General features: G+C 41.7%; 1 protein-coding gene across 2 annotated transcripts; it reads right to left on the bottom strand.

The window, feature by feature from the left end:
* Positions 1-464: 464 nt before the first annotated feature.
* LOC124009551 (NACHT, LRR and PYD domains-containing protein 1 homolog) lies at positions 465-24051 on the bottom strand. Of its 2 annotated transcripts, none has more exons than XM_046321440.1 (14): positions 23871-24051; positions 23255-23330; positions 19849-20097; positions 17552-17581; positions 15687-17421; positions 15190-15270; positions 14684-14851; positions 12248-12307; positions 12005-12097; positions 3085-3168; positions 2706-2861; positions 1860-2015; positions 1672-1767; positions 465-1565 (listed from the first exon to the last, which is right to left on the bottom strand). In XM_046321440.1, the coding sequence occupies exons 2-14, from the start codon at positions 23280-23282 to the stop codon at positions 1382-1384; spliced, it is 3120 nt and encodes a 1039-aa protein (XP_046177396.1). In that variant the 5' UTR covers positions 23283-23330; positions 23871-24051; the 3' UTR covers positions 465-1381. The 2 variants fall into 2 exon arrangements, with proteins under 2 accessions (XP_046177396.1, XP_046177397.1); XM_046321441.1 differs by having other exon boundaries at positions 23255-23333.
* Positions 24052-26671: the final 2620 nt, after the last annotated feature.

Here is a 26671-nt window from a genome sequence, read left to right on the forward strand (position 1 = left end):
CCCAATATAGTGTTGACCAGAGCCCTAGTCAAAAGTAGTCCTTGACAATAGTACTATGGGACCTGGGGCACTGTATGTGTGTACACCAGTGGAGGTGGGTGGGAGGAGCTATAGGAGGACAGGCTCATTGTAATGTCTGGAATAGAATTAATGTAACGGCATCAAACAAATCAAATTTACGGAGACCATGTTTGACTCCGTTCCATCAATTCCATTCCAGACATTAGAATGAGTCTGTTCTTCGATAGCTCCTCCCACCTGTAGTGGGTGTGGCTGAGCATGTGCACGTCTGAGTGAGTGTATTTCCTCCATATAATTCATTCTCATTCCTGTTATTTTCTATTCTGTCATTGTTCCAATAGGACTGTTTCCTGTATTATTGTCACTATGGGCTTCTCATTCAGTAATGCTCCTCCTGTATAACGGTTCTTCTTTAAGAAAAAAACACAAATATATTACTGAAATGTGTTTTCATTTTTATTTTTATTCAATATTTTTTCAAATTGTATGTCATTATTTTTCCACAGTATTACAAAAAAATAAAAAGACACAGCTTTCATAAGAACAAGGATAAAACCTCCTTTTTTCATTTTTAGAGACAGAGTAAGATTAAATATATGAAATGCTAACCAGTACAAACACGGGTCCCAAATGGCACCCTATTATTTTTTTAACAGAACCCTATGGACCATGATTGGCACAGGTCAGATTCAAACGTGTGTAAGGGTGTCACAGAGAGAGAGAGGGAAGGGTGACAGAGAGACTTAGAGAGAGCAAGAGCAGGGGATTGATTAAACTTGGGCGGTGTAGCAGTCTATATGCTAAAGTCTTGTCACTATGCAACAACACACCCTCTCTGTTGTCTTCATCGTGGACACTAGGCAACAACACACCCTCTCTGCTGTCTTCATCGTGGTCACTATGCAACAACACACCATCTCTGTTGTCTTCATCGTGGTCACTAGGCAACAACACACCCTCTCTGTTGTCTTCATCGTGGTCACTATGCAACAACACACCATCTCTGTTGTCTTCATCGTGGTCACTAGGCAACAACACACCCTCTCTGTTGTCTTCATCGTGGTCACTATGCAACAACACACCCTCTCTGTTGTCTTCATCGTGGTCACTAGGCAACAACACACCCTCTCTGTTGTCTTCATCGTGGTCACTATGCAACAACACACCCTCTCTGTTGTCTTCATCGTGGTCACTAGGCAACAACACACCCTCTCTGTTGTCTTCATCGTGGTCACTATGCAACAACACACCATCTCTGTTGTCTTCATCGTGGTCACTAGGCAACAACACACCCTCTCTGTTGTCTTCATCGTGGTCACTAGGCAACAACACACCATCTCTGTTGTCTTCATCATGGTCACTAGGCAACAACACACCATTTATTACTCTTAGGGTGATAACTAGGCCTGTCACTTTTCTTCCCATGCCTTATCACATTCTCTGTGAATGTTTCTCCATGTAGATTGAGCCTAACAGAGTCATCACAACAGAGACTCCAGTCCTTCCGGCCTGTGCACTGGTCAGCAGGTTTCCTGCATCTCCACCTGCAGAGGATCACACCAATGTTGATTAGCACCGCATCTGAAGAGATCAGCTGATGATTTGATTTATGTCAGCTGACTGACACGATACAAAACAGTACATCCATACCCAGCGACAAGTACCCGGCAATCTGGGTGCCTCTTTGATGCACGTAAGAGTTGTAATACCTCCTCCAATAACAAACCGTGTTCAACTACATGAAGGCTAAGAGAGAAAGAGAATAGAGGAGTCATTAGTTCAACAGTTACACTGAAACAAAGATGACACGGACGACACAGGGAGTATGTTGTACTCACGATATCATCCGCAGGTTTGGGCAGGCCTGGCTGAGACTGATTACACTGGTAGCACACCTCTCTGTCAAGCGTCTCACAAACAGACTGATGTCCTCCAGAGAGGTTTGAGAGTGTAGCAGCGAGATCAGTGCTTCAACATGCTCATCCCAATCTGGACTGGTAGAGGTCATTCATATGACACAAACAGACAGACACAGACTCTCATCATGGTAAAGCAAATATTGTCATATGTTTGTGTGCAGATATGTAAAATTATTTATTTGTCCTTTATTTAACTAGGCCAGTCAGTTAAGAACAAATTCTTATTTTACAATGACAGCCCACCCCGGCCAAACCCTAACCTGGATGACGCTGGGGCAATTGTGCGCCGCCCTATGGGACTCCCAATCACGGCCGGTTGTGATACAGCCTGGCATCGAACCAGGGTCTGTAGTGACACCTGTAGCACTGAGATGCAGTGCCTTAAACCGCTGCGCTACTCGGGAGCCCTATACACTACGGCCCGGAATCAATCCGAATTGCGTTAGGGAGCAGTGTCCTTCTATAGGTCATTTTACAGCCATTCTTTCATGATAAACACTCAAATGCAAATTACCTTCATGTGAAAGGTGCATTGTCAGCTGTCTAGTGAGGTACCCTATAAAGAACCTTGGATTGAAACACGGCCGTGTGTGTGTGTGTGTGTGTGTGTGTGTGTGTGTGTGTGTGTGTGTGTGTGTGTGTGTGTGTGTGTGTGTGTGTGTGTGTGTGTGTGTGTGTGTGTGTGTGTGTGTGTGTGTGTGTGTGTGTGTGTGTGTGTGTGTGTGTGTGTGTGTGGGAGATTTTATTGAGGACAGAAGTTCTTACTGTTGCTCCAGAGTGTGAACGAGCTGAAATAATTTTCTCCAGTCGAATATGGGATCGCCACAGAGGGTTATTTCAATCCCTCTGAGTGATATCTGGGAGTGTAAACCTTCACTCACTGCGTCCTGTCCATATAAATCTTTGTGTTGAAAGCTGAGCCTGAAATCCAAGAAACATTTTCATTAAATCTTGTACACATGAATCAATGCATGATGATCCACTGTCTGGCAACATACAGTATGTTGAGCATAGTTCAGCATGACAAATATAAAGGGTTTGTAAATTACATGTAATGCAACTAAGTCAAATGTAAAGGTTCATGATAGATGTTAGGTATTTGAAATTTGCTAATATTTATGAAGTATAATCTCAACTCCCTCACCTTAACTTGTCTACAGGGTGGATGATTGCACTCAGGTCATCCAAGTCAGTGTCTGATAGGTCAGCCACATAGCTCACAGACAAGCTATCATCAGGAGAAGAGAAACATCTTTATTTAGGGGAAGGGGGATACCTAGTCAGTTGTACAACTGAATGCCTTCAATTGATATGTGTCTTCCGCATTTAACCCAAATCCTCGGAATCAGACGGGTGCAGGGGGCTGCCTTAATTGACATCCACGTTTTCGGCACCTGGGGAACGGTGGGTTAACTCCCTTGCTCAGGGGCAGAATGACAGATTTTTACCTTGTCAGCTTGGGGATTCGATCCAGCAACCTTTCGGTTAGTAACCCAACGCTCTAACCACTAGGCTACCCGCCTCTAGCCACTTAGCTACCAGCCTCTTGCCACTAAGCTACCTGCCTCTAACCACTAGGCACACGCCTCTAACCACTAGGCTACCCGCCTCTAACCGCTAGGCTACACGCCTCTAACCACTAGGCTACCCGCCTCTAACCACTAGGCTATTTGCCTCTAACCACTAGGCTATTTGCCTCTAACCACTAGGCTACCAGCCTATAACCACTAAGCTACCCTCCTCTAACCACTAAGCTACCCGCCTCTAAGCACTAAGCTACCGATACTGGGTAACTCAAGTTTTTGCACCTAATAGTGCTACGATGCTTCGAGATTCATACTTTTAATTTGCGCTTTGTTTTACCCACATAATTTTTAACACAAGGACAAGTTATACCTCGACAATTTATTAAAATGAGAGGCTGCCTGGATCTTTCATTTAAAGACCCTTGCTCTCTTTGGTCTCAATTTAGACTTTGATCTGAAGCCATTCTTGTGATTTTTTATTGTGAGTTTTCTTGTAATTTTGATGTATAAGTGTTTTGATCGAGTGGAAAAACTTGAGATATTTTCTCCTTCAAATGAGTGTAACTCAGCTAAGCTAACTAACTTTGCATGTAAGCCAAGATGGCTGTCACAGCTGTCAAAAGAAGCGGACCAAGGTGCAGCGTGGTACAGCGGCGTACATTTTACTTTTATTATAAAATGATGCCAACAAAACAACAAACGAGAAAACAAACAGGGCACAATGCCTCAAACAAAGTTAACTTCCGGCGCCGACAGAGATGGCCGCCTCGCTTCGCGTTCCTAGGAAACTATGCAGTATTTTATTTTTAATGTGCATGTTATTTCTTATATTGGTACCCCAGGTAATCTTAGGTTTCATTACATACAGTCGGGAGGAACTACTGAGTATAAGAGCAACGTCAAATCACCATCATTACGACCAGGAATATGACTTTCCCGAAGCGGATCCTGTGTTTTGCCTTTCACCCAGGACAATGGATCGGATCCCAGCCGGTGAACCTAAATACCGTCGCCGTAAAAGGGGTAAACGAAGCGGTCTTCTGGTCAGGCTCCGGAGACGTGCACATCGCGCACCACTCCCTAGCATACTACTCGCCAATGTCCAGTCTCTTGACAAGAAGGTTGATGAAATCCGAGCAAGGGTTGCCTTCCAGAGAGACATCAGAGACTGTAACGTTCTTTGTTTTTACAGAAACATGGCTCACTCGAGAGACGCTATCGGACTCGTTGCAGCCAGCTGGTTTCTTCACGCATCGCGCCGACAGAAACAAGCATCTTTCTGGTAAGAAGAAGGGCGGGGGTGTATGCCTTATGATTAACGAGACGCGGTGTGATCATTACAACATACAGGAACTCAAGTCCTTCTGTTCACCTGACTTAGAATTCCTCTCAATCAAATGTCGACTGCATTATCTACCAAGGGAATTCTCTTTGATTATAATCACAGCCGTATTTATTCCCCCCCTAAGCAGACACATCGATGGCCCTGAACAAACTTTATTTGACTCTTTGTAAACTGGAAACCACATATCCTGAGGCTGCATTCATTGTAGAAGGGGATTTTAACAAGGTTAATCTGAAAACAAGACTCCCTAAATACTATCAGCATATCGATTGCACAACCAGGGCTGGTAAAACCCTGGATCATTGTTATTCTAACTTCCGCGACGCATATAAGACCCTCCCCCGCCCTCCTTTCGGAAAAGCTGACCACGACTCCATTTTGTTGCTTCCAGCCTACAGACAGAAACTAAAACAAGAAGCTCCTGCGCTCAGGTCTGTTCAACGCTGGTCCAATCTGATTCCACGCTTCAAGACTGCTTCGATTCCATGGATTGGGATATGTTCCGCATTGCGTCCAACAACAACATTGACGAATATGCCGATTCGGTGAGCGAGTTCATTAGAAAGTGCATCGGCGATGTCGTACCCACAGCAACTATTAAAACAAACCGTGGATTGATGGCAGCATTCGCGCGAAACTGAAAGCGCGAACCACTGCTTTTAACAAGGGCAAGGTGACCGAAAACCTGACCGAATACAAACAGTGTAGCTATTCCCTCCGCAAGGCAATCAAACAAGCTAAGCATCAGTATAGAGACAAAGTAGAGTTGCAATTCAACGGCTCAGACACAAGAGGTATGTGGAAGGGTCTACAGTCAATCACGGATTACAAAAAGAAAACCAGCCCCATCGAGGGCATTGATGTCTTGCTACCAGACAGACCAAAAAACCTCTTTCCTCGCTTTGAGGACAATACAGTGCCACTGACACGGCCCGCTACCAAAACCTGCAGACTCTCCTTCACTGCAGCCTGACACGAGTAAAACATTTAAACGTGTTAACCCTCGCAAGGCTGCAGGCCCAGACGGGTTCCCCAGCCACGTCCTCAGTGCATGCGCAGACCAGCTGGCTGGTGTGTTTACAGACATATTCAATCACCCTTATCCCAGTCTGCTGTTCCCACATGCTTCAAGAGGGCCACCATTGTTCCTGTTCCCAAGACAGCTAAGGTAACTGAGCTAAATGACTACCGCCCAGTAGCACTCACTTCCTTCATCATGAAGTGCTTTGAGAGACTAGTCAAGGACCATATCACCTTCACCCTACCTGACACCCTAGACCCACTCCAATTTGTTTACCGCCCCAATAGGTCCACAGACGACGCAATCGCAACCACACCGCACACTGCCCTAACCCATCTGGACAAGAGGAATACCTACGTGAGAATGCGTATTTTCCACCATAATTTGCAAATAAATTCATTAAAAATCCTCCAATGTGATTTACTGGATTTGTTTTTTCATTTTGTCTATCATAGTTGAAGTGTACCTATGATGAAAATTACAGGCCTCTCTAATCTTTTTAAGTGGGAGAACTTGCACAATTGGTGGCTGACTAAATACTTTTTTGCCCCACTGTATGAACCAAAAGAATGATATCTATTTTAGAAGGTTACTTTTCATGAAATGTGTATCTAACAGTTGCATGCTAACCGCTAACATTAGCTAGCTAATTCAGCACTGAACCAGTAACTGTGCATTAGAGACCTCTCTAATGCCCAACAAGCTCAGTCCAAACTCCCATTCACCAGCTCCGCAAGCGTTATAATGTCAAAATACATTAGTTGATCACCAAATATAGTTTCACTGATCAACGATCATATTTTGAAGTTCTAATGCTTGCAGAGCTGGGTTTTCATTTATTAATACACAGGCCTGTTCTATAATATGTTTGGATAATTAGCACTGTATACAGTATGTAGTGAATCAGATGTACTGTTACCCCAATAAATCATAGTTGTTTTGCACACCACCATCTTTGCTCCGCGATCAGACTGGCAGCGTCATCGTATCAATGCTGCGTAATACATTCTGCAGTCAAACTTATTTCAGCTTGTAATCCAACAGTTGTACTTGATATGTGTGTAACAACAGTTCAACATTCACTTTCTTCTACTATTTAGAAAGTACTGCAATTGCCTCTACAACGCAATGATGCAAGTTTCTTTGGAAATGAATGTGCTTCTGTTATACCAAAAAGCAATGACGCTGTTGGTCTGATCGACAGGGTTAGTGACAGGGATATGTAGCTAACGTTAGCTAAACAAACACTAACTACATGGTAGCTAAATATTAGCTAGCTAGCGACATGCATAGTTGAGAGCTAGCTTTAGCTACAGTATGTCATGAAAACGTTGAGAAAACATGATTGTAGTGTATTTGAAAATGTGCGAAAGTGTTGTTTGCTACTGCCATAATATACCAAACTTTAGGAACACCTTCCCAATATTGAATTGCAACTCCCCCCTCCCTTCGCCCAAGGACAGCCTCAATTCGTCGGGGCATGGACTCTACAAGGTGTCAAAAGCGCATGTTGACTCCAACGCTTCCCACAGTTGTGTCAAGTTGGCTGGATGTCCTTTGGGTGGTGAACCATTCTTGATACATATGTGAAACTGTTAAGCGTGAAAAACCCAGCAGCGCTGCAGTTCTTGACACAAACCGGTGCGCCTGGCACCTAATGCCATAACCCCGTTCAAAAGGAACTTAAATCTTTTGTCTTGCTCATTCACCCTCTGAATGGCACACATACACAAGGCATATCTCAATTGTCTCAAGGCATAAAGATCCTTCTTTAAAACTTCATTGGGATAGGGGGCAGCATTGGGAAGTTTGGATGAAAAGCGTGCCCAGAGTAAACTGCCTGTTACTCAGGCACAGAAGCTAGGATATGCATATATTGGTAGATTAGGATAGAAAACACTCTAAAGTTTCCAAAACTGTTAAAATAATGTATGTGACTATAACAGAACTCATATGGCAGGCAAAAACCTGAGAAAAATCCAACCAGGAAGTGGGAATTCTAAAGTTTGTAGTTTTTTAAGTGAATGCCTATCCAGTATCCAGTGTCTGTGGGGTCAGATTGCACTTCCTAAGGCTTCCAGTAGATGTCAACAGTCTTTAGAAGTTGTATCAGGCTTCTATTGTGAAAGGGGAGAGAATAAAACCACTCAGAGTAAGTGGCTCAGCTGAAAGCTATGAGTTGTTTATCGCGCCCTGAGATCGCTGTTCGTTCGCTTTCCTTTCTAATGAAAACAGTATTGTCCGGTTGAAATATTATTGAATATTTATGATAAAAAGATCCTAAGGATTGATTATAAACATTGTTTGACATGTTTCTACGACCTTTGATGGAACTTTTTTGACTTTTCTTCTGGATGTTGTGAGCGCGCTTTGTGCCTTTGGATTACTGAACTAAACGCGAGAACAAAACTGAGGTATTTGGACATAGAGGGAATTTATTGAACAAAACAAACATTTATTGTGTAACATGGAGTCCTGGGAGTGCCACCAGATGAAGATCATCAAAGGTAAGTGATTCATTTAATCACTATTTCTGAGTTTGTGAGTCTTCTCCTTGGCTGGAAAATGTCTGTATGGTTTTTGTGGCTAGGCGCTGTCCTAACATAATTGCGTGGTGTGCTTTTGCCGTAAACTCTTTTTGAAATCGGACACTGTGATTGGAATAACAAGAACTTTGTCTTTAAAATGGTGTATAATACTTGTATGTTTGAGGAATTTTAATTATGAGATTTCTGTTTGAATTTGGAGCCCTGCAATTTCACTGGCTGTTGTCGAGGTGGGACATCCCAGAGAAGTTTGTCTCCTCCCCTTCATCTACACTGATTGAAGTGAATTTAACAAGTGACATCAATAAGGGATCATATCTATGTCATGGAAAGAGCTTGTGTTCTTAATGTGCTGTATACTCAGTGTATTTGGGATGAAGTTTTCAGGTTTCTTTAGCGGTGTTGCATTGTAGCATACTCTATTCTGATGTCTGTTTCTTTACTTAGATGTTTTTAGAGAAAGTAACGCATCTGCTGTATCCAGGGGGAAGGTGAAGACCTTGATGGAGTCTGCAGAAACAAACATTTTAAACTAAAGGAAACTTATTGGCAGTGAAAAGACAATAAATAATAAATAATATGATTTTAGAGTTAAATCCTTTGTTGTTGTTTTAATTAATTCTTTACAGGTTTTATTTTTTTGATTGTATTTTGAATAATAACTTGTAGAAAATACACTGTCACGAAGCATTATTTGTCATATGCGCCCAATACAACATGTGTAGACCTTACCGTGAATGCTTACTTACAAGCCTTTTAACCAACATGTGTAGACCTTACCGTGAATGCTTACTTACAAGCCTTTAACCAACATGTGTAGACCTTACTGTGAATGCTTACTTACAAGCCTTTTATCCTCTTGCTCCTACGTGACATGCAGGCGTCCCATCTAGACATCTGGAAATGCAAATGCGCTACGCTAAATGCTAATAGCACTCGTTAAAACTCAAACGTTCATTAAAATACACATGCAGGGTACTGAATTAAAGCTACACTCGTTGTGAATCCAGGCAACAAGTCAGATTTTTTAAATGCTTAGCATAGTCGGCGCTACAAAAAACGCACAAATAAAATATAAAACATTCATTACCTTTGACCATCTTCTTTGTTGGCACTCCTAGATGTCCCATAAACATCACTATTGGGTCTTTTTTTCCGATTAAATCGGTCCATATATAGCCTAGATATCGATCTATGAAGACTGTGTGATCAACGAAAAAAATAGCGTTTTATAACGTAACGTCATTTTTTTTAATTAAAAAAGTTGACGATAAACTTTCACAAAACACTTCGAAATACTTTTGTAATGCAACTTTAGGTATTAGTAAACGTTAATAAGCGATCAAATTGATCACGAGGCGATGTATATTCTATAGCTGTACGTCTGGAAATAATGTCCGGGTAAATCTCAACCAAAATATCCGGTCGGAGACCGGAAGAACTGCGCTGCCTTGTGTCTGTTTGACCAAGAAACAAATCGTAGGCAAATGACAAGACTGTTGACATCGTGTGGAACCTGTAGGTATTGCAACCTCGGCCCATTTAATGTGGATCACGTTTAACAATGGGTTGAAGTGGCGCATGGATATATTTTCCCATTTTCAGTGATCAGATTTTCCTGCACTTTTCGATGAAACGCACGTTCTGTTATAGTCACAGCCGTGATTTAACCAGTTTTATAAACGTCTGAGTGTTTTCTATCCACACATACTAATCATATGCATATACTATATTCCTGGCATGAGTAGCAGGGCGCTGAAATGTTGCGCAATTTTTAACAGAATGTTCGAAAAAGTAGGGGGTAGGAGTAACAGGTTAACCAACATGTTACAACCTTACCGTGAATGCTTACTTACAAGCCTTTAACCAACAGTGCAGCTCCAGAAAGAGTTAAGCAAATATTTACCAAATTAACTCAAGTAAAAAATTATAAAAATATCACAATAAAATATGAGGCTATATACAGGGGGTACCGGTACCTAGTCAATGTGCGGAGGTACAGGTTAGTCGAGGTAGGGGTGAAGTGACTATGCATAGATAATACACAGCGAGTAGCAGCAGTGTACAAAACAAATGGAGGAGGGGGTCAATGTAAATAGTCTGGTGGCCATTTGATTAATTGTTCAGCAGTCTTATGGCTTGGGGGGTTAGAAGCTGTTAAGGAGCCTTTTGGTCCTAGACTTGGTGCTCCGGTACCACTTGCCGTGCGGTAGCAGAGAAAACAGTCTATGACTTGGGTGACTGGAGTGAATTTTTGGGACTTTCCTCTGTCAATTTACTTGGATTAAGAAAATACAGTTTATTACATTGTCAATAACAATGATTACCATCACAAGGACATAAACCAGAAAGGCCTATCACGTACATGCCCATTATGTCAGTCATCAGTGTTTACACCTGACTCTTACATGAGACTTACGAAGATCACATTGAAACGACAGGAGGTGGTCAGGAACGCATTGTGTGTGGAATTCTCCTCAGTCTGGAAGCAATCAGGCTATTGAAAGTGCATACAATGGGCAATGTCATCAGCACTCTGCCCACAAGTCTCCAGAAAACGTGTGTTTTGGGACGGAGAATCACTTTCATTATAACTTTGGAGGAAATGCTTTCCTAGTGTGTGGGGAATGTGTTTTCTGGCCTCAAAGACATTTTGAAAACAAGTTATGCTAATCCATTTGCAATCCCGTCAGCTTTGGTTGCTAGCTTGCTGACTAGCTACAGAGGCTAGCTGGCTAGTTAGCTACACTAGTTAGCTACTGCCATCAAGTTGTTGTTGTGTTATTATAATATTTAGCCTATGCATACTGGCATTTGAATACAGCGCGGCCAAAGGGAACACAATGTGGACATGGTGGACACATTTAAATGTAGACGCATGATGTGTTTTGAATTCCATGATCAGAATACAAAAACTGCATTAACTGTTAGGTCTAGACACAGCCAAAGACAGTGTCTTGTCCTGCTCCTGAAATCTGCTCTTGCATCAGCAACAAAGCATTCGCGCAGATACATGTCTGACATCAATGTGTGCTCAATTACAATGATCATTTAATATGTTATATTACGGTAACATAGCGTGGTGTAATAGAATGGTTTGCCTTGTGAGATAGATTTGGTGGGTTTTGACACTCTTATGTAGGTGTCATAACCAGCCATAAAATAACAAGATATACTGTATGTCACAACAGGTCTAAATATATGGGTCACGACAGTGTTATGACCATATCATGACACGTTATGTCAAGTTATGTCAGCTGTTATGACCATGTCATAACGTGTTATGATGCTAGGTGTCAAATAGAGTGTTACCTATAGCGATGTCATAGATGAACTGGAGTGCAACAATAAAAGAATATTGCTAAACTACAACCGTGTGTATATAGCCATTTGGGATCGAAGCTAGGTCTCCTGGGCATCACAAGACTGTGTTAGCCTGCTGAGCTTAAGTCTACAGTAAGCACTAAGCATTGGGAGCCATTGCAACTCTTCAGGTCTTAGACAAGGTTACTCGTCTCTTGAGTGTGCTTCACCAAACCACTTCCTTAACATGGACAATAAATTAAAGATATCCACTGTAAAATGTAGTATTATATGTAGTATTAGAAATGATAAATTGTACTTACTCTATTTCACTCAAACTGTAGCCAGATGCCCTGATACAGTCACAGATCATTTTCATGTCAGACACTTTTAACCAAAGAGAAGTTTGGAGAGTCCTTCACAGGCAAGAGATGGTTGAATTAGTACATGAATATTTTGATCGACAAGACATCTACACTCAAAAAACAACAACATTGTTACAACTGTACAGCATGCAATATCAATCAAGTGCACCTTTCTACTGAGACAATGTAGAAGAAGCTCACCCACTGACTCCATTTTTCTGTAGATTGGCTTCCAATGTAACATTCTCACAACAATGAAGCCTGAAACAGTAACATATCATACTGTTAAGAGGCTATTTAATTAACATTATTATGGCCATGTTTTATATTGTGTCCAATCACGGGTTGAATTCAACCCCCAAAATGTCAAATTCTGCAGACCAGTGCCAGTGTGTCACGCCTTGGTCTTAGTATTTTGTGTTTTCTTGAATTATTTGTTCAGGCCAGAGTGTGACATGAGTTTATTGTATTGTCGTATTGGGGTTTTTGTAGGCATTGGGATTGTGGTTGATTAGGGGTGTGTCTAGTTAGGCTTGGCTGCCTGAGGCGGTTCTCAATCCCAGTCAGGTGATTCTTGTTGTCTCTGATGGGGAACCGTATTTAGGTAGCTGGGGTTTCACTTTGTATTTCGTGGGTGATTGTTCCTGTCTCTGTGTTGTGTTCACCAGATAGGCTGTAATTAGGTTTCACGTTCCGTTTGTTGTTTTTGTATTTATTAGTTATTTCATGTATCGTTCCGTTTTTTTCTTCATTAAAGTCATGAGTAACCACCACGCTGCATTTCGGTCAGACTTTCTTTCGACAAACGAAGAACGCGTTACAGAATCACCCACCACACGCAGCACGGCGACGTGGATGGAAGCCCGGGAATCAGCCCCAAAAATGTATTGGGGGGGGGCTTACAGGGAGTATGGCTACGCCAGGTAGGAGACCTGCGCAAACTCCCTGTGCTTACCGGGGGGCTAGAGAGACCGGGCAGGCACCGTGTTATGCTATGGAGCGCACAGTGTTTCCAGTGCGGGTGCATAGCCGGCCCAGTACCACCAGTGCCAGCACCACGCATCAGGCCTACAGTGCGCCTTGCCTCTCTTGCGCTGTTGGAGTCTCCCGCCTCTCCTGCGCTGTCGGAGTCTCCCGCCTGTTCAGCGCTATCAGAGCCTTCCTTCTCTACAGCGCTGCCGGAGCCTCCTGCCTGTTCGGAGCAGCCTGAGCTGCCAGTCTGCAGGGAGCTGTCAGTCTGCAAGGTGCTGCCAGCCTGCATGGAGCAGTCAGAGCTGTCAGCCTGCATGGAGCAGTCAGAGCTGTCAGTCTGTATGAGGCAGCCAGAGCTGTTAGTCTGCAAAGAGCTGCCAGTCTGCAAGGAGCTGTCAGTATGCAAGGAGCTGTCAGTCTGCAGGGAGCTGTCAGCCTGCATGGAGCAGGGGGGGGGGGGTTCTGTCACGCCTTGGTCTTAGTATTTTGTGTTTTCTTTAATTATTTGTTCAGGCCAGAGTGTGACATGAGTTTATTGTATTGTCGTATTGGGGTTTTTGTAGGCATTGGGATTGTGGTTGATTAGGGGTGTGTCTAGTTAGGCTTGGCTGCCTGAGGCGGTTGTCAATCAGAGTCAGGTGATTCTTGTTGTCTCTGATGGGGAACCGTATTTAGGTAGCTGGGGTTTCACTGTGTATTTCGTGGGTGATTGTTCCTGTCTCTGTGTTGTGTTCACCAGATAGGCTGTAATTAGGTTTCACGTTCCGTTTGTTGTTTTTGTATTTATTAGTTATTTCATGTATCGTTCCGTTTTTCTTCATTAAAGACATGAGTAACCATCACGCTGCATTTCGGTCAGACTTTCTTTCGACAAAAGAAGAACGCCGTTACACAGTGTGACTCCTCCTCACAGACTGAAATGGTCCAGTGTGACAGTGAATAACAGGGTTCCCACAATTCCCTTGCTTTTGTCAATTGGGTGTTAAGATTACTTACTAGTGTACTAATGTTAAGATTACTAGTCCTAAGTAACTAGTGCTAACTCAAATCTTGGGTTTCTGACTCTCCAAGTCTAGTCTAAATATTTACAAGATGTGGTACACTGTTGAAATTAAGCGCTTTGTAACTAACACCGAAACGAGTGGTAGCTGAGCTGCCACCAACACAAAGGAGACAAAACCTTAACTTTGCTGGAGTATTGAAACACATCATCTTGGGTTGTTTTGAAACATGACATGGTGTGTTGTAAACCACTTAATCAAGTGTAGTGCAACACCTTGCAGGGGACTGGGAGCCCTACCGTTGGGGTGGCAATCAGCAGTTGATAACAATTAACAAAGCGGACTCTGCACCCTGGTTTGGTAAAAAGCTGAGGGATGGAGCTGGAGAAATTTAACAACTCTCAAATTCAAAGAAATACTTAGTTTCCACCATAATTGGACTAAACCCTTTTTTTATGACAAACTATATAAAATGCCTTTGTTATTAATCAATTATGTATTTATGTTCACTTCTGCATTACCTACATGTTAATGAATTAACCCTTTTTGTAACAGACATTATGCATTTACCATGTATGTTCCATCTTAGTTTCCTAATTGTTATTCGAGGAAACATTGTGTTTTATATACAGGTTGGTTGGAAGCTAAATGAAAAGTTACTTACCCTATGCTTTCCAAGTCTGCATGTGCCTTATTGATGAGGGACATGAATTTGTCAGCTGTATTGCTGGTGATGGACTTCACTCCAATGTCAATGTTTCTGGGTTTGTGTTTAGTCAGAGCAACAAGCAAGTCCTGCACTTTCTCATCAGAGAAGTTGTTCTCTGTCAGACTGAAAAATACAGTACAATTTGGCGTGAGGCACATAAAACACTATTTTTTTTAAACAACAAAAAATATGTGGTAGACTAAAGTAACTCATTAATATAATGTAAGTGCACTCTGAAATTATTCAGAACCCCTCGACTTGTGTGTAGATTGATGAGGGAATTTTTTTTTTTTTTTTTAAATGTTAGAATAAGGCTGTAACGTAACAAAATGTGGAAAAAGTCAAGGGGTCTGAATACTTTCCGAATGCACTGTAACTGAGGTAGAGATATATTTAACAGCAAGAATTTGATAGATGACAAATAAGGTTTGATGTTACAGTAAAGATCATGTGATTCTTACTCCAGCTCCAAACTCTTTCCTTCTCCCAGTGCTGTCAACAGACCATCTAAATCATCATCGGCTAGGTCGTCCACCTGCAACCTACAAAAACAAATACCAAAAACAATTAAGTGACAAAAATGACATAAATAATTAATTCAAGAGTTTAAATTAAAACAAATATCTATGTCCAAATAACCTTTTTATAAAATAAACATTATATTGAGCATCAACCAGTTATTATTATTATCGTGGTCCTTCTGTAGCTCAGTTGGTAGAGCATGGCGCTTGTAACGCCAGGGTAGTGGGTTCGATCCCCGGGACCACCCATACGTAGAATGTATGCACACATGACTGTAAGTCGCTTTGGATAAAAGCGTCTGCTAAATGGCATATATATATATATATATTATTATTATAATTAATTCAAATAACATTTGGGGAAATATATACTGTATATATTATTTTATGTATGAAAATCAGGCTTGTTCTAGGTTGAGAAAGGGAAATATACTCACTCGAGATGTTGACATTTTTCCAATGCTGGCAGAAGGATTTTTATCTTCTCTGCAGATAACTTGCACCAGTTGAGAATGAGTGTTTGGATGCACGTGCAATGCTGAAAGCAGTACTTCAGCACCCAACAGTCTGTTTTTGTCAGGGGAATGTGAGTCAGATTAAATTCTGTGTATGTATTCATAGCTTTCTTTACAAAATCATCTACATGTAGTTCATATAGACAGTGAAATGCAAAAAGCCACATTGATGAAATGTGATAATCAATGGCGTTTCGATTCTCCTTTTCTTTTTCAATGACTTCCAGAATAAAATGTTTGAGCTGGGTCCAAATTCCTTGAGAACAAGAGATGTATTTTTTATCCTCGAGCCGTTTTCCCACTTCCTTGTTTACGATGCCGAAGAGAAATTGAACTATGGGTAGCAGGTGACTGTTTTCTTTTCCACGTCGAACCTTGGAAAGTAGCTCTCTAACTTTCTCCTGAGCTTCCTCATCACCCAGTAACATGTATGAGAGGGCTGTGAAAAACTCCTGGAAGCTGAGGTGCATGAAGCTGTACATAGTGGTCTGACTTACTCTTTTCTTTTGGAGAAACTTACACAAGAAGGGGACTTTGGAAGGATCTGACACTGTCTGTGAGACACAATCATGGTCAAATAACACCTGCTGCTCTTCCATTCCCTGTTCTGCCAGCTTGCCTAGTCCTTGGAGGATAGTAAGAGCTGACTGACCCAAATCCTGACAGTGGTGCTTCAACAGAGTGTCAACAAATTCAACAAAGATGGAGGTGGTGGTCTCCAGTGATTGTATCATCTCTGTACCTTCATCAAACTGCTCCCTATAAACTGTGCAAATGATCCAGCAGATGACTGGAATGAAACATGCGGTGAAAAGGGTTTCATTTTTTCTCACAGCGTCATAGGCTTGATGTGAGTGTTGCTTCTTCTTGAAGAATCTATTGAAGTATTCCTCCACCCCCTCTTTAGAAAAGCCCAATATCTCAGCGTATCTCACTGGATGTTTGACCACTTCTTTTAATTTGTCCAACGCTGTGGACCTGGTGGTGACAAGCAGAAAGGACTCGGGTAAGATCTGTTTCCGTATCAGGCCACTCAGTGTCACTTCGGGGGAGCATTGTGTCCACGGGTCCCTGGGAAGGGAGTCTTTAGGTACATCAAGTGAGAATTTGAGCTCATCAAAGCCGTCTACCAGGAAGAGAACCCTCTCAGGAGACTGGTGAAGGACCTGCTTGATCATTGATGATGAACTCTGATCGTAGTTAAGCAGATCCATCAGACTTTTTCTCCCAGTGGCCTGGTTCAGTTCTTTGCACCTCAGGTGAAAAACAAAGTCAAATCGGTCTTCGTAAAGTCTTCCAAAGGCCCAGTCAGACATGATCTTCTGACTGGTAAATGACTTGCCAGTTCCAGAGTGGCCCTGCAGTATCACTGTTCTCTGAATGTCTCCGTGCTCGTCTGGATCAAACAGCCGCTCCACTTTGGTACTCTTGTAGGTCTCGCTGTCCCTCTGGTCCATGACTTGATGAAAGTTCTGTCCTCTGGAGCGGATCTCCTCCTCTCTCTCTCTCTGCTGACGGTATTTCTGGATGATCAGGGGCTCAGTGTAGCGATCATCTAGCTTCACATGTTCTCCAGGGAGAGAGTTGTACTCCTGCACTGTGGCATATTCACCTCTGATGAATTCCTTGTACTTTAGGCTTATTGTGCTTTTGTTCTCTACACATAGAAACAATAAAAGAAAGTCAATTCATAATTTTCCAAAAGTGTTTTTGTTGTATAATTCTTGAAATCATATAACATTATAAGAAATGTAATTGATTAAAAAGGTGAAATAAACATGGCCTACCTGGTTCACCTCTTTGTTTGCCACTGCATTCTATATAAATGATTGACAAATACATATCACGTTAACCTTCTCACAAGATATCGCTAATCTTTGCATCTTCATCATTTATTGAAAACGTTATCACGCAACAGTTAGGTTGGGCATTGTTTCACTTGACACATTTCAGTGTTTCCACAAAGAAACATCAGTACGTCAGGTATTGTTGACAGTTCGGACAATCCTTGTCATGTAATGAAACATTATTTTATAGATGGGAGAAAATAAATCTGTAATTAATGAATACAATTACATATAAGGGAAGTTTGTAAGAGCAATAACTTGTTTTTGTCATTTTCCAAATATTTTAAATACTGTACATTTCCCATATCTGCATTCTGCCAGGAAATGCCCGTCCTGAGAAACTGATCAAAGTTTAAACACTTAAACTTCAAAAAAAATTATATTCACTGTAAAATGATATTAAGAAGTTTCTTTTAATAGCCCTCTGTGACTTTAAGGAACATTTTTCTTAAAACACTGACTCCTAAAAGATGTGTCCCAAGGTCAACTGTGTTTTAATTAGGAGGTTGCTCCTTTATGTGGTGTGTAGAAAATCTGGCTAACTATGTAAGTGAGGGTTCATCTGTGTATTTCTATGTAATATCCTCATTGTTACTATGTAATTTTACCTTTATTTAGGTATGTCAGTTGAGAACAACTTCTTATTTTCACTGAAAGCGAAGGAACAGTGAGTTAACCTTCTTGTTCAGGGCAGAGTGGCATTTTGTATTTTTTTTTACATTGACAGCTCGGGGATTCAATCTTGTCAAGTCCAACGCTCTAACCACTAGGCTACCTGCCGCCCTAACAGCCTTGAATAGCATATTCCACAGTACCACATCATGTAACTGTGCTTATACATGCTTACTCAGGTGTTTACATGTTGTAATATCATGCAGCATACCCTGGTTATCTGGCCCTTTTGGCATAGTTTATGTGTGGCTACATGTGGTACACTCTGTCCCCATAACTTACTATGGGCCAAGATGGCTTCAAGTCAATAGTTGTATATTACACAACCAATATGGCCGACCATTGACGCCATTGTTTACATCCTAGCAAACTACTTCTAACCATTAGCCCCACTAGCTGCTAACTGTACTGTGCATAGGGTTATACAGCTCCCTATGCCGGCCTATAGCCTGAGGGCTACTAGCCTATAACCTAGCTTAGCGTGCTAGCCTCCAGCTATTGCCTGTTTATACTGTATGCCAACCCACAGCCTGTGGCCCACTAGCCTAGCATGCCAGCTGCTAATTGTATCATGTTTATACTGTACCTCATATGCTACCCTAGCCCCTTTATAGAATATGGTATAATCATTACTGCTATGTAGCGTGTTAGCCTACTAGCCATAGAGTGCTGTATGCCTATTACCAGATAATACTGTTAGCACACTAGCTTCTTATTGTGTGCTAGCCATAGAGAATGATAGATGCCTCTAGTGGCCAAAGGGCTTTATTAGCATTGGCAGCGCCATTGAGGGCTTCCAACATTTAAAAAAAAGATATACTACTTCAAAATGGAGAATGGTACTACCCATGCTGTCACAGATGTTATAACGCACAGATACAAAGATGAGTCCTCTAGCTATCTCTATGATGCTAGCTCATTGCTATCCCATTGCTGCTATGCATATTTTACATCATTGCCATTCTGTTTGTATAGCCTTACATGGCTAGTACTCTGGAGTAATTGCCTGTTTCTTCTGTTCTACAGAAAACACTATCACTTCCACTAGTCCCTTCCTCTTGTTTGATGTGTGTGTGTGTGTTAGTTGTGTAGTAATAAAGTGTGGATTGAATCCATGTCTCCTACTGGTAATTTCCGTCCTCTAACTGGGACCCTGGGACAGTTGTACCAGTGGAGGCTGCTGAGGAGAGGACGGCTCATAATAATGTCAGGAATGGAGTACAATGGATGGAATGGAGCGAATGGTATCAAACACATGAAAACCATGTTGATACCAATCCATTGACTCCATTCCAGCCATTAGTATGCTCCGTTCTCCCCTCAGCAGCCTCCACTGAGTTGTACCTATATCTAAACCAACCTCTTTCAGGGGAAACACCAGATGGTGGCACGCTTTCTCCTTGTGTGATACTGTAGCAGATAGTTGATTATTTGGTCTATAAAATATAGATTTTTCAAATTTGCTTAATATTAATATATATATATATTTTTTTAAATGTTGGCTTTCAAGAATGCCTGACCTAATCCCAGCCCATGTATCTAAATTGCCAAACATCTTCACTTACCCAAATCCTGGACCAGATTAGGTTCATTCTCCCTCAGTATGGAGAGAAAGGTAGATTTCACTTTGTTTCCTCCAGAGTGGAGGGCTTTAAAGAGCTCCCTCATTTTGTCCTGATTAGTCCTGGCAGCACTGATGTTGGAGTACATCTCTTTATGAATCATGCCTTCAGATAGCAGCTCATCAGCTATAGGCATCACCATGGTGACCCTCTGAATGAGCTGGGGCCTGTACTTGTCCACGAACTGAGCACCTGTGGAGGGGACATATTGGATTGAGTCTCTCCCCTAAACCAACCACCTCAATAAATATACATTCTATTTCAACTTAATTATGATATAAATGATATAATATCAAGTTTTATATTATTCAGATTCATTGAAAGTGCCATCTTGGTTGACCATCTTGCTATCTTCGTTAAATGAGTGGCTACAGTGCTGTTCTGGGAATTGCGAAAACAGATTGGGGAAGGTTCTGCACTATCAGAATTATGCTCAGTTCAAGAGCTGACCACCAGATGGAACCAAACATTTGTCTATCTAAGTCAAGATGGGACAGACGGGCCTTTCAAAATGGGAATCCCCTGTTACAGAGTGGGCAGAACAAGCAAGGAGGTGGGCAGAGCCAAAAGATCTTATTGGAGCTTTTCTGCACGCATATTTCCGTTAGGGAACGCCTACCCTCTCAAGTATCCGTGTGCAAGAACTTGAATTTGAACATCTTCTTAAACAACGAACAAGAACAAAACACAAAAAAGTTTGCCAATGAGTCAAGTCTACTCAACGTCATGTCGCAACAAATTCTCGTTTTTGGAAACAGAAAAGTGTATTGAGATCGAATGATGACGTCTATGAGAAAACAAGCAGAATGTCGGCCAACTGTAGTTTCGCTATGCTCTATCGCCCCCCTCTGGCTGCCACTGGACTTGCTCTCATCTCCATTACTGGTCGTGAGCGGAAGCCTCCACAGACTCAGTTTTTTTTTTTTACCCCATGTGACACATCTGTGTTTCCCCTTGTAATGTAGGTACTGTAGCTACTGCTTGTATTTAAATGTCACAGATAGGAGACTTGTTTGAAAAACATAAACCACACTGATTTAAATGCCATTACATAGTAGAATCATGGAGTGGTATATTAAACAGCCAGGGCTGAGCGATTAGCGCTATTTGAGGTCTGTTTTGGTTCGGTTTTTTTTTTCAATTTCGGTTTCATACATTAAATGCAATATGAAATACGACCTTGAAATCATTTTAGAGCTTTGTAATTGAAATTTTAAAAGACAAATATTGAGAACATTCAATTGACAAATAATTGAAACCATTCCATTGTCTCTTAACAACAAAGAATAAATTGATAAGAGCCCCATGATGGTAGTGACTGCCCATTACTGCTTATCATTTATTAACTTTACTTAAATTAATTACATTGTCTACTTAAACTTTTTTTTGACGACATTATTATTTATTGTCCAGTACTTTGGTATACTTTTTAGCCAGTAGTTCTGAAAGTAGCCCCACGAGCTAAGTAGCCCCACGAAACCACATTGCTTTCTCTTTTGATTTGCTGTGTGTGCGCATCTTGCTAGCTGTCACTCAAATGGTGAGGGGCTGATTGGATTTCGAAGTGCTAGGGGGCTGGCCCACGTGGGGGGAAATTACGCAGCGCAGCATTCGTTTTCAACCTAGGGATTTTGCAGATAATTATGATTAAACAGTCATTCTGCTCATAGATTATGCATGTATGAACTACATCTTGACACGTACAGCTCAAAGCTTGTCTGCAAAGTTCCACAGCATGTCTTTAAAGTCCTCATCTGATCTCTGCTGGCAGTAACAGACATACAACCATTTAACAATGTTTCTATGGTCCACAATGAGCCAAGCTCCCCTGTCGAGTGAAAAAAAGTAGCCCATGATCATTTTGTTGCCACATTGCCCATAATGCAGAGCTGTCTGACAAAATCACTATTTTAGTATTTCTTCAAAGTAGATAAAGCATACTTTCAAGACTGCTACAACTATCAGTCAGGTACTATAACTATCCCTCTGTACATTCCTCTCTAATGTAGTCGGTGTGCCGGGAAGAATAGGCGCAGTGGATTCCGGTCATTGTAGTTAATTACCACGTTTTCAGCATTGAACTAGCGTGAATATTTCTATTTTTTGTAATATACTTTTGAAAACCACAACTCCTACAGCGTCCCACCGGTCGTTCTTGATTTGATGTCTGTCGTGCTTGATAGGATTTCTTTGTAGAGAAGCAGGGTGTTGATGTAACAAAACAAAAACGAAATAAATGGAATTCAAGTAATTGAACCATGTGGGTCTATGAGTTGTTTAATAAAAAATAAAAAATAAATAAAATCAGGTTAGATCTAACTAACTGCATTACTGTAGTACATTAGTATAGTTCAGTACATTTGGAAAGTATTCAGACCCCTTGACCTTTTCCACATTTTGTTACATTACAGCCTTATTCTAAAATGGATTAACATGTTTTTCCTCATTAATCTACACACAATACCCCATAATGACAGTTTTTTTTAGAAATGTTTGCAAATGTATTACAAATAAAAAACAAAAATACTTTATTTACATAAGTATTCAGACCCTTTGCTATGAGTCTCGAAATTGAGCTCAGGTGCATCCTGTTTCCATTGATCATCCTGGAAATGTTTCTACAACTTGATTGGAGTCCACCTGTGGCAAGTTAAATTGATTGGACATGATTTGGAAAGGCACAAACCTGTCTATATAAGGTCCCACAGATGGCAGTGCATCTCAGAGCAAGCCATTAGGGTCGAATGAATTATCTGTAGAGCTCTGAGATAGGATCGTGTCAAGGCAGAAATCTGGAAAAAACAATTCTACAGCATTGAAGGTCCCCAAGAACTCAGTGGCCTCCATCACTCTTAAATGGAATAAATTTGGAACCACCAAGACTCTTCCTAGAGCTGACCATCCGGCCAAACTGCGCAACCGGGGGAGAAGGGCATTGGTCAGGGAGGTGACCAAGAACCCCATGGTTACAGCCTCGAGCGTGTAAAGCTGTCATCAAGGCAAAGGGTGGCTACTTTGGAGAATCTAAAATCTAAAATGTATTTTTATTTGTTCAACACTTTTTGATTACTACATGATTCCATTACCTGTTTTTTCATAGTTGATGTCTTCACTATTTTATTTGAGAATGTAGAACATAGTACAAATAAAGAAAACACCTTGAATGAGTAGGTGTGTCCAAACGTTTGACTGGTACTGTATTTTTTAATTTGTAATACATTTTCAGAAATGTCTAAACCTGTTTTTTGCTTTGTCATTATGGGGTATTGTGTGTAGTTGTGGAAAAGTCAAGGGGTCTGAATACTTTCTGAATGCACTGTATCTCAGACCATATCCAGGTCTAACTTACTGTCTTCAGACGACTCCATTTTGTTCATCAGGAAAGGTCACACTGCAGCATTAAATCGTCTCTCTTCACTGGTTGTCTACTAGGGAAACAGTCAGTTATGCTCCACAATTATGTGCCCATATTCAATAGCTAATGTTAATGCATACAGTATATGGAGTATTCTCTATGTGTAACAGTATATCTTTAGACCGTCCCCTCGCCCATACCCGGGCGCGAACCAGGGACCCTCTGCACACATCAACAACAGTCACCCTCAAACCATCGTTACCCATCGCTCCACAAAAGCAGCGGTCCTTGCAGAGCAAGGGGAACTACTACTTCAAGGTCTCAGAGCAAGTGACGTCACCGATTCAAACGCTATTTAGCGCGCACCGCTAACTAAGCTAGCCGTTTCACATCCGTTACATATGCAACAGATATTGAGACCACTTCCCTTTCTATAGTTTGAAATGTCTGTAGTATCATTTTTCTTGGACTCTCTGGGGCCCACAAATCCTTTTTATTTTGGTTTCTACGGAAGGCACAACAAAACATATTTGACTTCCTCTTTGTCTTTGTGTTGATTAAAAAAAACAGCAAGTTTATGTTTGCTGTGTTCAAGTGGACTTATACTCACCGTTCACATCCACAGCTAAAGTTAATGGATAACATCATGTCTTTCAGATCACATCAATCTAAAGGCTGTAACTTCAACATGTTAAAGGTTCGCTGACTTGCTGTATGTTTGTCTCCAGTGGTTATTTAAACTAAGACATATTCCATCAGAAGGACAGGGGTTTACTCTTCCCTGCTCCCTGACAAACTGTAAACCACTCCCCCTTACACTTCCTGGAACTCATGCACGTGCAGCAACGTGGAAGGAGAAGGATCACAGACACACAGAGATTGGGCAAGTTCGTTTTGCATGGCCGGGTGCCCCGGGTGGACAGAGTTTGCACATTTTAGACCATTCCATTGGTCTTATACTGCACTGTTGGAACTGGAAGCACAAGCATTTCGCTACACTCGCATTACCCTCTACAGAATCGGTGTCCCGACCTCAGGAGTGTTGAACTAATGTGATTAACATGAGGTTGTAAGAAACAAAACAAAAAGTCCCAGGACATAGACATATCTGATATGGGCAGAAAGCTTAAATTCGTGTTCATCAAACTGCACTGTCCAATTTACAGTAGCTATTACAGACTGCACATGGGCTAGAATAATTCATTATGGCCTTTCTCTTGCATTTCAAAGATGGAGAAAAAAAAATCATATTTTTTTCTTTGTATTATCTTTTACTAGATCTATTCAACGACAGTGATTTCACATTTCCACAAACATCAACGTGTTTCCTTTCAAATGGTATCAAGAAAATGCATATCCTTGCTTCAGGTCCCGAGCAACAGGCAGTTAGATTTGGACATGTCATTATAGGTGAAAATGGGAAAAAAGGGGATAATCTTGACATCTGCTAACCATGTGTACGTGACAAATACAATTTGACTATATTTTTTATATAAGTCTAATATTGGGATGCAAACTCAATGTAATACATTTCAACTTTATATCTGACATGGTATAGGTAGGTGTCTTCTCTTATTTCAGCCCATAATCATGTGTGTGAGGTGTATACTTTTGTTTCAAATTAGATTTGTTTAAGACTACCAAGAAACACTCTGTGTGACCCTGATTTAACCCACTGCAGTAAAAAGTTAAGAATATCTGTCTTGAGTTCAGTTTATAACGAAAGCCACTTGGATTAATGTACAACAACAAAAAACTCTTTAAATCAAATCAAATTTATTGATATAGCCCTTCGTACATCAGCAGATATCTCAAAGTGCTGTACAGAAACCCAGCCTAAAACCCCAAACAGCAAGCAATGCAGGTGTAGAAGCACGGTGGCTAGGAAAAACTCCCTAGAAAGGCCAAAACCTAGGAAGAAACCTAGAGAGTAACCAGGCTATGAGGGGTGGCCAGTCCTCTTCTGGCTGTGCCGGGTGGAGATTATAACAGAACATGGCCAAGATGTTCAAATGTTCATAAATGACCAGCATGGTCAAATAATAATAATCATAGTAGTTGTCAAGGGTGCAGCAAGTCAGCACCTCAGTAGTAAATGTCAGTTGGCTTTTCATAGTTGATCATTAAGAGAATCTCTACCACTCCTGCTGTCTCTAGAGATTTGAAAACAGCAGGTCTGGGACAGGTAGCACGTCCGGTGAACAGGTCAGGATTCCATAGCCTCAGGCAGAACAGTTGCAGCAGCACGGCCAGGTGGACTGGGGACAGCAAGGAGTCATCATGCCAGGTAGTCCTGAGGCATGGTCCTAGGGCTCAGGTCCTCCGAGAGAGAGAAAGAAAGAGAGAATTAAAGAGAGCATACTTAAATTCACACAGGACACCTGATAAGACAGAAGAAGTACTCCAGATATAACAAACTGACCCTAGCCCCCCGACACATAAACTACTGCAGCATAAACACTGGAGGCTGAGACAGGAGGGGTCAGGAGACACTGTGGCCCCATCCGATGATACCTCCGTTTGTAGTTGGCTAAGACATCATCAACAATGAGGCCACACATGGTTTGTAGTTGGCTAAGACGTCATCAACAATGAGGCCACACATGGTTTGTAATTGGCTAAGACGTCATCAACGATGAGGCCACACATGGTTTGTAGTTGGCTAAGACATCATCAACGAGGGCGGCCACACATGGTTTGCGAGGCAGAGGTCCCGGGGTTCTAGTCTCGGTGTGAGCTTGTGTGTGTCATGTTTTGTCTTATATTGTCTTGTCATTTTGCTTTTCCCTCTGTTCGTTTTCCCCCTGCTGGTCTTTTTAGGTTCGTTCCCCTTTTTCTCTCTCCCTTCCTCTCTCTCTTCTCTCTATCGTTCTGTTCCTGCTCCCAGCTGTTCCTATTCCCCTAATCAATCATTTAGTCTTCCCACACCTGTTCCCTATCTTTTTCCCTGATTAGAGTCCCTATTTCTCCCCTTGTTTTCCGTTTCTGCCCTGTCGGATCCTTGTCTATTGTTCACCGTGCTGTGTCTGTGTATCGCCCTGTCGTGTCGTGTTTCCCTCAGATGCTGCGTGGTGAGCAGGTGTCTGAGTCTGCTACGTTCAAGTGCCTTCCCGAGGCAACCTGCAGTTCATGATCGAGTCTCCAGTCTGTTCTCGTCATTACGAGTGGAATTGTGCTTTATGATTGTATATTTACTTTACTGGATTAAAGACTCTGTTTTCGCCAAGTCGCTTTTGGGTCCTCATTCACCTGCATAACAGAAGGATCCGACCAAAGAATGGACCCAGCGACTACAGACGCTCGTAACACTGCCGTCGAGATCCAAGGAGCCATGCTCGGCAGACACGAGCAGGAATTGTCTGCTACTCACCATGCCGTGGAGAACCTGGCCGCTCAGGTTTCCGACCTCTC

Source organism: Oncorhynchus gorbuscha, linkage group LG22 (genome assembly GCF_021184085.1).
Source record: "Oncorhynchus gorbuscha isolate QuinsamMale2020 ecotype Even-year linkage group LG22, OgorEven_v1.0, whole genome shotgun sequence".
Classification (NCBI taxonomy): domain Eukaryota; kingdom Metazoa; phylum Chordata; class Actinopteri; order Salmoniformes; family Salmonidae; genus Oncorhynchus; species Oncorhynchus gorbuscha.